Genomic DNA, 17,286 nt, shown 5'->3' with positions numbered 1-17,286 from the left:
GCTCCCAAAAATCCCTATAAACTTTTCTTATCATTCGGTTCTGACACCTCCTTTATTGCTTTTACTTTATTGTAGTCTGGTCGCATACCGTTCATATCAAATACGTGCCCTAAATATACAACTTCTTCTACACCCACGTTGCATTTATTTTTGTTAAATTTTAAATTTATATTTTGTGCTCGATTTATTGAAACGAGCTTGATGTCAAGCAACAACCGTTTTAATAATATATTTCAACTACCTTCAAACTAACTATACATGACACACAGCATATTAATAATAATAAAATTAGTAAAAATATCATGATATAACAAAATATAGATGAAGCTATAGGTATTTCTTTCTTGTATTGTGTAGGTCATAATTTATAATGTTTCAGTTTCTAACAGATCACTTACTTTATTACAAAAGGTTTAGTAAGCAAACTGCAAGCTGAACAAAAGTCATCCACCGTCTCGAAACGTGCGGACTCGAGACCAAGTAGTGTACGCAGTACTACGGATAAAGTAAGTTTTATTTTATAGTTTTCTGTCTTCACATCAGATGCTTTAGGGAATAGGAAGACATGACAAATTCTATTTTATAAAAATGTAACTCATACAGGATGTGTAATTACGGTCTGAATTATATTTATTAGGGTATTGTCTTAACTTTGTATCCATGCTATTCGATTCTACTTCATGCTTCACAGTTATGATTTAAGAAACTATAAATAGATATCAAGTTGTTGTGAAATAGTTCCTCACTCGATCGAAGTCTTTAAACTATTAGGGTCTAAATATCTAGATTAATGATATAGGAAGGTAAACAGGAGTAGTGTAGTCTTATAAACAGTTTATGTCCTGAAAACTGAAAAGTAAAATGCTTACATTATTACTTATACCGAATCATAGATATAATTGAATAGAAAAGGATTTTTTTTATTTATTAATTAAAATTTTATTGAGTTAACACATAGCGACCTTTATTTTAATGACATTCTCTAATAATAATTCGAGAAACATGTGATAGCACCATTCTATAACTTTTTGGTACTCAGTACTAATAAACTGATTACTATATTCCAGGGTCGAACGCAGTTAGAATCACTTCGTATAGAAATTGCAAATTTGAAGCGCAGTATATTGGACAAAGATTTGCTGTTGGAGAAATCTAAAGAAATGCTTAAAATAGCGGCTGAAAGAGAAGATGAACTGCTAAGAGAGGTTTGTTCTATTAAATACAAATATGCTACATAAATAAAAAAATTAAATTAATCTATTTAAAAGTTGAAAAGGTCAAACTAAAAACATCATAAATAAAATTTTCACCTACTTCAGCCATCAACTCAATGTAAGCCAGTAGTAAGTAGGTAAATACATGTTACCTATTTGCCACTGGCTTAGGTGTTATGTAATAATGCAGTCAACAGCAAATTTGTTTTTATAGCAATTATATTTCTTTCTACACCTAATAAACCAATTTACATCTATAAAATTATGTAGAAGTACAAATTTTCTTTTATTCCTATTTCTTTTATTTTCAGAATGCAATGTTAAGATGTCGTATAGATGAACTCACAAGACCTAAAGGAGGATTTTTATCTGCATAAATATTACTTAATATATAGATTTAAAAGCGACGGCGTGACAAATATGTATGTCTGTATGTAGATTTAAAAAATAAAACACTTGCACGTTTTTTAAATTTTAATAAAAAATAAACATTAAGGTCACATTTTTTGTTACAATATAAGGGCATTAAAATACACTCTGATAAATAGTCCGTTATTTTTATTGGATACCTATTACGTTATAATACTAAAGGCAGCTCTATGTTCTAGATGGATTTTGACCTACGTATTTTTTATTTTGATCCATCATTCCGTTATCTTTATAAATAAGTACAAGTAATTGCATATTTTCAGGAACAATAATATAAGTTATTCAGACAGGTGTGCTAAGAATATATCAATGGTTCTTAACCTTTTAGTAATGAGGGACCTAAGACAAAATTTCTGATTTACCATGAACCACCAACTGTTTGGACCTCAAACAGTAAAGGGATGTAGATATTTATTCCATAAATAAAACACACGTACATTTATTTTAATGAATGAGGTGTTATTTTGGGAAAATCAATAAAAATCTTTTGATAGCGGAAAGAAATAAAATAATTCTAATCAACTAACCAAGCACATACATTTATTGTTCAAATTGTAGTGCAATTTTTGCGTTGTGCCGACTCATTGCTCTTTGTTAAATCTTTTTCAGACGACATCGCGGACAATTTTGATTGTTTCCAGAAACTATGAATGGTCCGCGTACCATTAAAAACACTGGTATAAAATATATATTTATATAAATTTCCTTCTGCTGCCAAAGATTTCAACAATACTCGATTGATTTAATAAGAGTAATAATATATTAGGCATTCTTATAATTTACCGTAACACGATACGCTATCGTACGATGTTGCCATTATAAATGAAATTCTAAATTTAATTACATGAATAGGTTTTTATTTTCAATGCAAATTTAACATGACCACGATATCGTGAACGTGTACAGTATGTCGATAACTTAAACATGTACTGAAATTTAAAGACGTCTCTATACATTTACATACCATTTACATTTCTATTATTTACATCTAAAATTGTACGATATCCTGCTGTGCTATGATAAAATATAAAAGTGTAACTAGTACTGTTTATTTTTAAAAATAATATGATTTAATTTCTAGTTAGAAACATAAATTTTCCTGATATTCAGTGTTTTTACGAAAATACAAGAGATCATTTAACATCATTCATCTAAGACAAAGGGATTTGCTGAAAAAAAAATACAAATTTTATATTTCACCTAAATATATAAATATGAAATAAATTATATATAAATATAATATTTTAAGAAGATTGTTGATCAAAATTGTTATAATATACATATAAATATTAGATTAAGTACAGTGAAAGTACATTTTGAGAGTGTATAGCATGATGACATGATTAAAGTAGGCCTTCAACATTCTTTCATTTGCTACTTACTTATTTTTTTATATTCAAGATCTTCTTAATAATGAAAGGAAATCTTAATATTGCTATATTTATACTTTTGGCAAAATTGTTAACTTTAACGTATACTGTCACTGAATTTCAACTTATTATACTCATTCCGTTACATGCTGCATACGTATTTATATCACAATATTACATACATTTCTCAGTTTTATTTGAATAAAAAAAAATATAATCTTAATATATAGTTAAACATAAGCTTTCTTGTTTTTAAAAATACTAAACATACCTACGTTCATGGTAAATGCTCTGTTTCTAAAATTGTAATAAATATAAGTACCTTACTTATTAATAAATAGGTGAACTATTTATTACTTACATATTAAATTGTTTATTTTGAAGTTATTATAAAATAACACAAATTATCCATAATATTAGTTTGTTATTAATTTTAGTTTAATTAAATAAATTAAGGAACATCAGTAGAAAAATACCTCTAAATTTGTAAACAACATATTTAAAAATAAATCCAAAATATAAATTTATAGCGACAAACTACGTTTTGCTCCTGTTAAAAATATCATACAATCATCACCTTTTATACATTTATATTTATTAAGAGGTATTTAATTGTTTATAATCGTAATCCATAAAAGATCTAAATTGAAAATTTTTCTTCCCTCGAAAAAATATTAGAAAAATGTAACATGTATGCTATTTCCAGTATTGAATTGAAATTAAACGATTGTAAGTTTCATTTATTATCATGATTGTTGATGTTATAATGGAAGTATTTTTATTGAAAAATATATTATATACTAAGTATGTATGTATAATAGTAAATGTTTTACATTTACTATTTTATTATAATATCTAATAGATATTATACATATTATACATCTGACAAATAACATTATATACTACCTATATAATAAAACTGTATTTTGTGTATAAAATTTGTCTTTTATAAAAAATACTCTATAATATATAATAATTTATTATACAAGGTGAAATTGAAACCGTTAGCATCTTTTAAGGGAGTGTTCTACCATTAAAACTGAATTACTTTTCCCAAAGAACAATAAACGACAAACATACTTTGAGCCTTCCATACAAACATTGAAACATTGAAATCTTCAAGAAAAGAGTATATTCCTTCCTAAAAGGTGGGCAATATACCTGCATTCCTTCTGATATCACATATAGTCACACATACGGTAATTATTTACCATCAGGTAAGCCGTATGCTCGTTTGCCTCCTATGTTTTAAAAAATATATCCAATTATTAAATTAATATGAAGGATTTTTTATCTTTTTGAAATTTTTATTCACGAAATATCTGTGCTAGTATATTCTGTAGCATGGGTATATTTCCAGTTTTTTTTACGGCTAACGATTTTGATTTAACCTGCATAGCTGTGGGTAGTATGTATTAATTATTTCAATAGAATTTAATAAAAAACCGACGAAGTTCGTTAAAATTATCACAGCAATACTATCGAAATGATATTAGTAACAAATGGAAACCTTTAATTAGTTAATCAATTGTGATTTGTACTACTATTAGACGTCAGCAGTCTGTCTTATAGTCAGATCAATTAATTGTTTGTTTATATTTTCATTAAATTTTATTGAAATAAACATACATAAATATTATAGGAACTTGATTTGTACAAATGGTTCTTTCAACATAGCATTAAAGTTCATAAATAAAACAATGTTTTACATAAAATATAGATATTTTATGTGAAATTAGAATAAATGAAAATCCTTAAACTTAATTCATAGCATATATTCATTAGCACCAATAAGCATTATGCATTAAAAATAAATAAGTTAATCCTATATTTTGTTAATGTCACTTTTTTATTAAAAAATAAGTCGTTGCACAAAATGTACTTAGTTAATTGTTCTACTCTCGAATTCGGTCGCACTTTAAAAGTTCACACTGTAAATAAATATATAAAAATTTTAATATTTGTCAGTTATTATTATTTTATAGCTGATAGAAAATAATAGAAAATATAACTGCATAAACCCCATATTATAGGATAAAGACGAGCCATAATATTAAGTCTCAGATATTAAAGTCGAAGAATTATCCGAAGGTACAGATATGACAACCATAAGTTATCCCGTTATATATAAATACACAACTAAGCTAAATATATTTCTAAAGAAGTGCCCACATGCGCAATACAAAATGTATAAATAACCATTTAATTTCTTGTCAGTACCCTACAGACCCCAAACTACATACAAGCGTCATATTACATTCACAGGCACGTTTCCGTTATTTGACTTGTGTGTACTATGGGCTCTGTAAGGTGCACCCGTTTGCTTATACTAGTTAAAGTAGATAGGAAAAATATTACACCCACCTGATATAACAGCGTACAATCTACAAAGCAAGCCCGAAGCAAGGAATAGAATTTGGCCTAGGTCCAGTCCATCTAAAAAAATAAATGGGTATCTACGAACTACATTACAAAAAGCAACATTTATATACTTTCTAATTATAGAATAATAAATCGTATAATATTATTATGCTATAACAATGTTATTATGAACAGCCACTTAACGTAAAAGTGTCAATTTTAATTACTTCTCATTGGAGTATAGATAATATTTAATTGATAGATATTTATAGTGAAATACTTTTAATGTAATACACGTATTAAAATTCTACCGCTACCCGTTAACCATACATAGCTGATTCTATATCAGCTATGTATGGTGAACGGGTAGCGGTAGGGGGGAAAGGGATTGTTAGTAATGGAGACTGAGAATACTATTGCTAGCAATATATCCAACCAGGTCGACCTCCTCGCGGTTCTCCCTGAAAACTATCATGGTTAATTCCTGATGAATTCATCATGATGTGCTAACTGGCCTGTTTTCATTCTAATCTATCACCCTTCACTGGTGCTCTGCCAGTGTATCCCGTTAGCGCAGGCGGGGTTACCATACCATTTTCACCCATCAAAAAAAAACGGGTAGCGGTATGTATATTAAGTTTTTGTTTGACTACGTTATCATTATTAAACTATTCATAACATAATAAATATAGAGATATCAATAATAATACATAATAATAAAGTAACCAACAGTACAATCACTAATAGTATCATATATATGATGTTACTTAGTGATGTACTAAATATAGAAATAAAATATTATTTTGTAAATTATAATCTAGTGATACTAAAATTGCTACTTAAATATTTACTTGGAGATCAATAAGTAATAAAGGCGCCATTTACGATAGTTCTACAAGAAATAAACTAACATCTAAATTCTCATTTATAAATTCTAAATAACTTTAACCAATCGCAAATAAATGTGCAGATAGTAAGAAACTACCCTTAGTAGGGTTTGTTTCTGAAACGTTATTGTAACTATACTTGATATTTAATACGTGACTTTTACCGCTAAGTATCTGCATTCCACGACCATAATTTAAAATATAATAGTTTCAGAAGCTAACGCCCGTAAGCGATCTAATGAACATGCATTATTAAAATAACTATACCACAAAGTAAATAAAAGGAAACAGAAAAAAGTTGCTTTGTCATGCATACCAATAAAAGCGTACCAATTGTGAGAAGGTTGTCAAAGAAAGATTTTATAAATTAACCGTAATATATTAACGCAGTTTTTAAACTTCGGTAATAAACTGCCTTTATCATTAGAGTATTTGTAAATACCCTAATGATAAAGGCAAGTCACATCGAAAAGATGAAAAACATTAACAACTGTCATTTTTAACATAATCTATAAATAATACGACTACTGTATATACTAAACTATACACACAACTTTTCGTAATAGGGGGGAAAGGGATTGTTAGTAATGGAGACTGAGAATCCCATTGCTAGCAATATACCTAACCAGGTCGACCTCTTCGCGGTTCTCCCTGGAAACTATCATGGTTAATTTCTGATGAATTCATCATGACGGGCTAACTGGCCTGTTTTCATTCTCATCTATCATCCTTCACTGGTGCTCCGCCAGCGTATCCCGTTAGCGCAGACGGGGTTACCATACCATTTTTACCCATCAAAAAAAAACTATTCGTAATAAAAAAAATATAATATTTTTTTATGTTATTGTTTATAAGTGCATAAGATAAAAAAAAATACTAGATACACCGCACAACCCTAACTTTGAGCACTGACATAACCAATTTTTTTCCAAAACGTATTAAACGACAAGTGCACATGTATATAAACCCGCATGCTTGTGATACTTATACCATTTCCAAATATCGTTAACCTGTTCTAATTTATAATCCTATGGCAAAACATTACCTGAATATCAGTTTTGTCGGCGCGTGCCCTCTCCCTGAGGCGTGCGGCGAGGGGCGGCGTGAAGAGCGCGGGGTCGGGGTGCGGCCGGCCCGCGCGCTCCCACGGCTGCTGCTGCCGCCACAGCGCCGACACCGCGCTGCCCACCACCACCACCCACACGAAACCGAACTATATGGCAAATTCAGATGTTGTTATTACAAAACTGAGGAGTTATTATAAATATTTATTATAAAAATTAACCGTCTAAACAACATCAGATATTTTGTTATTATTGTAATGTTTTACTATAGGAGAGAGTTTATTATCAAAAAAAATGTTTTTGTAATATCAAGTAGTTTAGGAGGAATACGTTTTTAATGTTAATTTTCATGTACTCGCGACATCCATATTTCTATCTGTTGACGAAACAGTTACAGCAATGTTGTATTTTTTTTTTGTTTCCTAAGTGAGATTGTTGAGTAAACAAATCTTAGCCATCACGTTAATTGAATTATGCCAACATAAGCTACTTATCAAAGTCATAATGAGATGATAAAACGAAAAATTTGAATTAGATAAAATTCAAAATTTCTCACCGGACTGGTCCACATATAAGATATCCTGTACAAATAAAAATAATCGTCCGGGTTGCTTGGCGGAAATGATATTACAGTCCCATTCGATCCACAGCCTTCTGTGCTGAGGGGAAGCTTAGTAGGAGATGGCCGTGGTCCTCCAAAACTCATCCACAGGGTCATCATCATGGCACTAATCAAGCCTATCGAGACACCCTGGAAAGAAACAAATTAAATTATGAATATTTTTTTTTATCAGAAAAATGTTATTTATATCTTAGAAAATTTGTACGATATAAAGAGAAATAGTCTTAGGAGAGATTTTGCCTAACTCTCTCGTGTTATATGTTATAACACTTGTACAACGGATTCTGCTCAAAGGAATTCTTCAATATGCCCACGGCCACTTTTTACCATCGTACGGCTCGCCATCTTGAGGGAGTTCACCCTCATACCCTATAGCCTAAATGGTCGCGTACAACGCGGTTTCGAAAATGTTCTCTCCTACAAACACTAAGGTTATGGAATGAATTCCCTGCCGAGGTTTTCTCAAGAGACTACAGAATGAGGTTCTTCAAAAAAGGGGTAAAGAGGTTTCCTCAGGATCGGCAACGCGCTCGTAATACCCCTGGTATTGCAGGCGTTCATAGGCTACGGTAACCGCTTACCATCAGATGGGCCGTACGCTTGTTTGCCATCATAGGTATAAAAAAAAAATTGAGTTAACCTATATGATTAAAAAATCAAATAAATTTAAAAATACAATAAATGCAGGCGTGTTAAACCTCCTCTTATCTGAATCGGCCAAAAATGACATTAATTTATGTACATATTTTTACATAATAGAATACCAAAATACTACAAGCTTGTACATATTAATGTATATGACCTATGACTTCTTTTACGTGAAATGTATGACGGCTTTAGTGAATCTGTATCGTTTGCAGTCTTCAGTTATAGTACATTATTATCTCTTATGCATTTTTTATTACCGGGTTATAAAATGTGTATACAAGAGACAAAATAACAGCAAAAGAATACTATTTATATATATATTTCAGTCTATTTAGATTATAATATAATATTGAAATAAAATGAAAGATATATCAAGGAATAAACATTAATTACTAACACGATAACATAATACGAGGTTTTATACAAACATTCTCAAAGTTCATGCTCTGACTATTTACCTCGATGAACGGAATCCTTTTTCCATAGAGCCTTCGCTTAATTATTGCTGTAACTATCTAAAATTTAAGTTGACATAATACAATTTTTATTGTACTAACATTTTAATTGGTTTGTGCAGAAAAAAAAATGTGTTGTGACAATTATTTTGCTTATTGACATTGCATTCTGAATGACACGACATGCCATCAAAGAACATATTTTATAAACTACTAGCTTTTGCACGCGACCACGTGACCGGTATATATTTACTGACCGGGACAAAAAGTAGTCTATATCCTTCTCCAATCCATATAGTACGTGTAAACCAAATATCTATAGCAATTAGTCAAGCCATTAAGATGCTTTATGATAACAAAGAAACAAACAAACTTAGTTTATCATTTATAATATTAGAAAGGATATAGTTTGATAACGTGCCGTGTAATAATTTCAAATAAAAATGCACATATTCCAAGTATAGAAAAGGACTAACCCTCTCTGTAGCGAAAGTGGTGAACATGCCAAGTGTGAACATCCCCAATAATGGTCCACCTACTGCGCCGAAGATGGTGAAGGCAGCCTGCAGCACACCACCCAGGTGCTCGGCGAGAAATGCCAACGCGAGGAATACAAAACCATATCCGCACGCCGCTAGTTTTGTCAACCATGGCATGTACGAGTCGCGGATATTACACCACCTTGAATTTTTTAAAACAAGAGTTACGTTATTTATTGTTACTTATCATCTTCATCATCATGAGCCATCTATTGTCCATTGCTGGACATAGATTTCCTTCAAATTGGGGGTTTTGGCAGTAGTTGCCACGCTTGGCAGGAGGGTTGGCAACTGCAGTTAGGCTTTGGTGATGTTTTAAGAGAGATGCTGCCATCTGATTGTCATCTGCCAGATGACGCTGCTGCCCATCCCTCGACCATTAAGTTCCCTTAGTCACCTCTAATTACACATACGGGAAAAAGTGTGGCCTATTCTATACCGGGATCACACGGCAATACATTACTTATGTACATTATTAGAGTTTACAGTGTGAAATCGAAATCATTAGCAGTACGTAAATCTACCCAGTAAGAATCTACCTAGCTATAGATTATTAGGGCAGAAATTTCGTATTCCAGAAATTTTAAAACGGCAAAAATCAAGATTATCGATACTAACACAATAGCTGATCATTTTTTGACGTTTTTCAACTCATGTTGTTTTGATGCAAATATTCGGTTTCGCTGATAGGACACTCGTTACAAAATCTGTAGAAGTTTTACGTCATATTATGTCGGTACTGTATAAGTAATTACCTCGATAATAAATAAATACCTTTGGACTAATTATTATACAGCGCCACCTAGTTCCAAGCTAAACAGCTTGTACTTGGTCACTGGCGAACAAATAGAAATAGGATAATATATATATATTTTTTTTTTTATTCGTAAACACATACACATCAATTTTAAATCAAATAAATTTAATAATAATTGCCAATTAATGCGTAGGTCAAAACATTCATTTGATATTTATCAAGGCGTCCACGAATGAAATATATACTGATACTGAAGTAATTTTTTGTATAAAAGTTTATTTTTTAATGCGTAGAAAAGTAGTAAACAAAGAACTAGGAAGTGCCAATGAGATTCTTAAAATAACTGGCTATATATATAATCTTCACATACCTACTATAAATTCGTTCACATTTTCTAGTATTTTTTTTTATATTAATCATTATTCAAACTTAATCTGTTATAGCGACATGATGGTACATGAAATGGTACCATTTTGTGAGACGTGCTTAAGTGCTATCTATTTCTGCCATAAAGCAAAAGTATGGATATTGATGTGTTTCGATTTTAAAAGTGCAACCTTTGACACGTTAGAACCTATTCAGTCACATACTCAATACTCAATCGTAATTAGGAATAACAAGGCATCAGAAGTTACATTATTATGATTTTCAAAAGTGGATTATACCACAAATTACAAAACTTTTCATCAAGTGTAATGTTAATTCATTTCTTATTCATTATCAATAAGAATACCTAAAGAAATATTATTAATAATTAAGTAGAAGTATGATTTTGAAGATAATGTTGAAACAGTTGTCTGAAATACATATAAATTTAATAATAAAGAACTCACCTACCGACGTAGTCTGTAAGCGTGACAGCGGCTAGCGCGTTGCAAGCTGCCGATATAGTAGACAGGGAAGCGCTGAAGATGCCTGCCACGAATAAGCCAGCCAAGCCAGGTACATCCCGCATGGCATCCATCACATAATAAGGCATCAGTTGGTCAATCTGAAATAAAACAATATAATACTGTCAATGCTTATATAATAGTTTTACACATCGTATTTTTAATATATGAGAATTTCATTTAAATAACCGCAACGGTCTCTTTTTGGTTATTTGTTATTCATAAAGTAACTAAGTAAATATATTGTGTCACCATTTCCATTCATTTCCAAGAGATAGTAAGAGGCAACAATAAACTCAAAATACAACACAGTCCTCCAGACCAGCGTAGTGATGGCAAACTAATATCCATCTGAATACAATCTTAAAGTTTTTAAATGTAGTGTGATACCATAAAATACAATTTTGACTCGATATTAATTTACTAATGTGTCTATAGAATTCCAGAAGGAATGCAAGGATCTGCAGAAGGTTTTTATCATTTTTTATTGTTTTTTAGAATAGTTTGCAGTATACCTTCTCCTCTTACTTATTAATTTATTATTTTTATATTACAAATATATATTTAAAGAATACTAACCGTATCAATTTTGTGATTCATTAGGGGATCACAGTCCTTGTAAACTGCATAAATTCCTATACTACCGATGCATGATACAATACTTAGTAACGAAAGGACAGGCCAGCTCCACCATAAGCACTTCTGAGATCGCTCTAATGTACTTACTGTCAGTAGACGTTGAACCTTATAAAAAAAAATATTTTATATTATTATTCTCTTCCACTTAGTAGTTAAATGCTGAACTGAATTGATTAGTCGTCCTTCACCAAAGATTTAGAAATAGAAAATAATAAGAGTCAATATATATAGAAAATAATAGTCCTTCACATTGTTACTGAGAATAAAAATTAAACTTGCCAATCAAAAATGTACAAAGCTATATAAATGGATAACACAAATAATTGACACCTAATCAAAATTCAAGATTGGTAAAAACAGAATAGGTAATTATAGTGTAAGATAAATAATGTCTTGGCTGTAAACTCTATTGGGGTAGTTAGAGAATTTTTTTTACTGTTCACGTTAAAGAGATAAGAGATAATATTTTATGAATATTATAAAGAATTTAGTAAAACTCCGGATATAAATAGAATGGAAACGTTGACATCTCGTTTCCAAAAAGTCTACTGCCTACTGCGCTGAGACATTATATTAAAACATCCGAAAAAAATGTAGACGATGAATGCTTAATTGTACCTATTAATTTATGTGGACGCCTTCTAGCATATTTTGGCGACCAAAGTCCATTAACAGCTCCTACACATTTATATATAGATACGGTTATATTTGATTTGGTAGGTACAGTTATGTAGTTTATTCTACACGTGGATAGAAAATACGGAACACTGCGTTATTTTCTTTCATTTCTAACAATTTTTGCTTGGCTAAATTCCATGAGCGTAAGTATGTACTATTGGACGTGGACCTCCCCTAGGGGTGCAACTCCGTACATTCCTTGAACGCATTGGTTAAAAACCAAAGATAGTAAAATAAACAGATAATCATTTAAAGGATATCAATAACAGAGATTCTTACAAAGAGACCATGAGAACTATATCTATAAAATAACTATAAACTATACCTGTGTATGATTAACCGCATAAAGAGACATGTAAGTAAATAGACCACCAATTACAAGTGACCACCATGTATGTCTTTCAGTTGGATCAATGCTGAAACTAAATATAACTTTTAGTTAGAAAAAATCGACATAAAATCATTAAAATTCTTTTGAGATAATATTATTTCTACTAAACTATCGAACTGGATGAATGTAAGAAATAAGAAAAAGAAGAAGATATAAAATGGAGACGAAAATAAATTGGAAGATAATATCATTATCAAAAAAGAGTAAATACTGAGATGACTACAAATCCATAAAACGAAGATAGAGGGAATAAAATAGAAGAAAGATGTTGATGATATTATTTATTTAAAAGTATAGTTAAATATAGATGAGAAAATACATACTAGAAACTTACTGATTAAAATCCAAACGTCCTCCCTCTTTTGCTTTTATAAATATTTGATCAAATCCTCCAAGCTGAACTGAACTGAATACTACCACGCTAAATACAGCTCCAAACATTAAGAAAGATTGTAGTAAATCTGTGAATAACACTGCTTTCATGCCTCCTAAAGTTGAGTAAAAAGTGCATACTAAACCTACAACTAATATAGATATCAGTCTGTCCAGACCAGTCACGGATTCTAAAACTATAGCAGGAGCATATAATACTATTCCATTGTACAGCACCATTTGTAATGTGTATGTCAATGATGCGAGCATTCTTATTTTTGGACCGAATCGAAGTTCTAAGTACTCATACGTACTCGTCTTCTGTAATCCAAAGAATACGGGAAGATAAAATTTACTAATTATTGGTGTGGCTAGACCGTATGATATATTAATGACCACAAACTGCATTCCGTAATAATAATTCTCTGATGATAGGCCTAGCAGCGTAATCGCGGACATAAAGGAAGCCATCAGAGACACAGCAACGGGAATTATAGACATATTCCGATCAGCCAGGAGGTATTCCTGCGAACAAAATAATAAGTTTTAAAATTTAAAGGTTTTTAGCAGTATCAGAATATATTTTTGTCATATGAATATTAATGAATTGGTAAAAAAAAAGTAAATAAAAGAAGAACTAAATATTCATGGAACATTATATTAAAAAAAAATATTTAAAAAGTCAATATCTGTAGGAAATATTAGAGATTGCCTGCACTGCACCTCATTCGTTTTCTGTTTGCCTCCACTGAATCGAAAATAAACTCCGATAGCGACAGAAGCAATCATTGTTGCTACCATAATAACATAGTCCCATACTCCGAATATTGCTTGCGCCATCTTGACCTGTTAAAGAATCATATAATTTTAATCTCGAAATAAATAAAAATTTACATAAGTTGTTTCAATTTTATTTAACACATACCTAATAATAGAAAGTATACAAAAGATACATGTAAAAGAAATTTAATATAGTTTTCTACTAGCAGCAGCAAAAACAATTAATAAGATACATTAATAATTTATTTTAGGTATAGTAGATATATTTAAAATTACTGCTTAAATCATGTTCAAGGTTTAAAGTTTTTAAATGTTAAAAAGTTAACATTTGAAAATTTTTAAACGTCATATTTAACTACTACTAGAAACTTTACACTCTATAATGTACTTCTAACAATTTTGACAATAATAGATAGAAATCCTTGGTTTACTTTATCCACATATAGTTCCTATCCAGGGATATTTCCTTAAAATTTCAATCGACTGTTTATTTATAACAACTCATTTATTCTGAAACATTCTAGATTTTTATTTACTTCCTTTGCTATATTATTATTATTTCTATATAAGAGTAATCTTAGTTCATTACGAATTAGTTTAAGTATTACAATTGTACCACAAACAGAATCACAACAATAGCTACCTATCTTTGAATAAGTATTGCCTTGTGAACAATAAGTAACAAGGTTACTGACTTTATTGGCTTTCTGAATATAGCGTGCTCAATTACCTAAGAAAGCGTATCTAATATTTAGCTAGCTATACAATTTAGAAGTACATATTTTTTTAAAACAAATTAATTTTAATAATATTTATTAAATAATTAAGATATTTCACATATCTAAAATTCTTTTTTTACGTTCGTTATTTTAAAAAGTTCATGGTTCTCAGACAAAATCATGAATCTTAAAGTATTCTTGTACTTTAAGGGTCTATTCTTGGTCCCTTTTTTACACTCATAATTTTCATATAAATTTCTTTTATGTTTATGTGTATCATAAATGAAATGTTATATTATTTGCAAATAAAGTGTTTTTGGCGTTTAATATTAATAGCTGTATATTAATAAATTTTAAATTATAGAAATTTAGGCAAAAGATATTTTCGAAATGCAGTATAAAAAGTTGATGAAACATTAGTATAAGATATAAACTGATAAATTATCATACCTATGTAGGTAACCAAGAATGTTTCAAAAGTATTTGTAATAAATTACTTAAAAGTGCTTAAATTGTTAATTAAAATTATACGCAATGTATCATAGAATAAGTACTAATATTAGGTACAACGGTTGGTAAGAAAAAACTAATTCGCTGTTATTACAAATTATTATCAATTAACAGGATATACTAAAAGGTGGATCCAATGAATAGCACTTTTGTTTGTCAATGTCCTATTACTCTGCATAAATAGTCTAAACATTAATCAAAAGCAATAAACTCGATTAAATTTAACTTATTAAGATAACTAGGTAGCAAATGCCTGTTTAAATGTAGAATGAATCCAGTTAATGTAAATTAGTATAATAGATTTACTCCAATAAATATCTAAACAAGTTCAACTCATTTATTTGTACTCCTTTATAGGTTACACATTTCATTTTTCAATAACTTTCTGTAACATATATGTAGTTTTATACGTAACTTTAACAGACAGACAAATAAATATGACAATAACTTTTACTCTAAAAAAAATAGTTTAATAAGACAAATTTAATATAGTTATAATACCAACATGGGAATAAACGATTACAAAAAGATATAAGAAAAATATACACAAAATATACAAGCGAATGAAACCTACTTCTTTTATAAATTGCTTAATAAAAGGCCAAATGTGACGGCACATATCTACTTGCTTCTATTAATTAATTTCAACGTTTTTCTCAATCTACATTGGTAGTAGTCATTTATTCTTATGGTAGATTCTTCAGTGGAAGTTCTTATAGAATTTTCACAAATTAAAGAATGCATGAATACTACTGTATTGTTTCAGATATGTATGTATTTATATGTATGAAAACTCCTTATTGTTCCCCTTCAAAAAAGATGCAATTATTTAGGAATCAAATAATAAGTTACTTAAGAAATTCTACAAGCACTCAAAATATTACAGGACTTGTAAGTTTCGCCCGCGTGTATTAGTACATAAAGTATCCTGTTTGCTAAATTAGGATATAACCTACGCATAGTTCACACATAGGTTACATTAGGTTTTTCTCATTCAAATTCGTTCAATACTTATTACGTGAAAGAATAATAAACTTCCATGCCACCAAAAATGTTTGTCTTTATAATAATAGAAAAAAATTATATAGTAAAATTAAATACGATAGTAAATCTGTCGTTTAACTGTAGTTACATATTAATTACTTTTAAGTATAAATAAATAAGAAATAAGCACCTACCGTTATATGATATTATGCGAAAAATCCAAAATAAACCCAGCTAGTTATTTTCTATGTGTAAATTTTAATTTTTCGCGCCATCCTACTAAAATGTCAAAGTAACAACAGATAGATTATGTACAATTTTCATGAATAATAAATAAATAGTTCATATAGATAGAATTACTAACTTGAAGTGGCATATAACTTTGTACTTAATTACAAAATTCAATTCGTTAAAAACATTATTTCTATCTATTTCATCATTATGATAAATCTAGAAAAAAAAATTGTGTAAACTTACCGTCGTATAATCTTTTAAATCACAAAACTTATATTTGTACTGTATTATCCATATATACCGTAATATGTACAAATATTATCGTCTCCTACATCGTGGATACATCACTATATTAATTATTATTGTGAACACTAGCAATGTCTACTATTTAACCTTGGTAACCCTAAATATATTCTCACATGCCACGATTGAGAAATACAGGCAAAATCAAAACGAGCACGTCTACACTTCACACGCAATATTTATGAAATAAAGTTTAATACAGAGTTCGTTATAAGTTTTAGCAAAATCAAAACCGGTAATTTTTTGCTGGATATAATATGTATTATTACCTAACTGTTTCACTAAACTCTTTCAGAGGTTATGTTTTGACAGCGTGCTCGTACAAGTGGTGTCGTTAGTTCCTTACGTCGCTTCAAGCGCTTTATTTTTGTGTCAAATGTGACGCAATGTTATCAAAGCAACGTTTGGTTCCATTACCGCGTTATCATTTATCTCAAGTT

General features: G+C 29.9%; 2 protein-coding genes across 9 annotated transcripts in view; one reads left to right on the top strand and one right to left on the bottom strand.

Annotated features, from left to right (window-relative positions):
- Positions 1 to 1,761, top strand: part of LOC113515549 (centrosomal protein of 290 kDa-like) — a 20,071-nt gene extending 18,310 nt beyond the window's left edge. For 4 of the 5 annotated variants that reach the window (XM_031910602.2, XM_052893272.1, XM_031910604.2 and 1 more), the window contains exons 30-32: positions 412 to 506; positions 1,068 to 1,205; positions 1,526 to 1,761. In XM_031910602.2, the coding sequence (XP_031766462.2) occupies positions 412 to 506; positions 1,068 to 1,205; positions 1,526 to 1,591 (299 nt within the window). In that variant the 3' untranslated portion in view covers positions 1,592 to 1,761. The remainder of the gene's footprint in view (positions 1 to 411; positions 507 to 1,067; positions 1,206 to 1,525) is intronic. The other variant, XR_004223999.2, reaches the window with a different exon arrangement.
- LOC113515459 (putative sodium-dependent multivitamin transporter) lies at positions 1,599 to 17,286 on the bottom strand. 4 transcript variants are annotated; one of them, XM_052893275.1, is made up of 11 exons: positions 16,787 to 17,286; positions 16,504 to 16,588; positions 14,040 to 14,162; positions 13,279 to 13,841; positions 12,879 to 12,975; positions 11,816 to 11,980; positions 11,180 to 11,337; positions 9,527 to 9,731; positions 7,882 to 8,076; positions 7,307 to 7,474; positions 1,599 to 4,944 (listed from the first exon to the last, which is right to left on the bottom strand). In XM_052893275.1, exons 3-11 carry the CDS (start codon positions 14,154 to 14,156, stop codon positions 4,909 to 4,911), a joined length of 1,704 nt encoding a protein of 567 aa, XP_052749235.1. In that variant the 5' UTR covers positions 14,157 to 14,162; positions 16,504 to 16,588; positions 16,787 to 17,286; the 3' UTR covers positions 1,599 to 4,908. The 4 variants fall into 4 exon arrangements, with proteins under 4 accessions (XP_052749235.1, XP_052749237.1, XP_052749236.1 ...); XM_052893277.1 differs by lacking the exon at positions 16,504 to 16,588 and adding an exon at positions 5,378 to 5,449 and having other exon boundaries at positions 16,787 to 17,285; XM_052893276.1 differs by lacking the exon at positions 16,504 to 16,588 and having other exon boundaries at positions 17,116 to 17,286.

Source organism: Galleria mellonella, unplaced genomic scaffold, assembly GCF_026898425.1.
Source record: "Galleria mellonella isolate WM207_F2 unplaced genomic scaffold, CSIRO_AGI_GalMel_v1 utg173, whole genome shotgun sequence".
NCBI lineage: Eukaryota > Metazoa > Arthropoda > Insecta > Lepidoptera > Pyralidae > Galleria > Galleria mellonella.
This window is presented reverse-complemented; position numbering and strand designations above follow the sequence as displayed.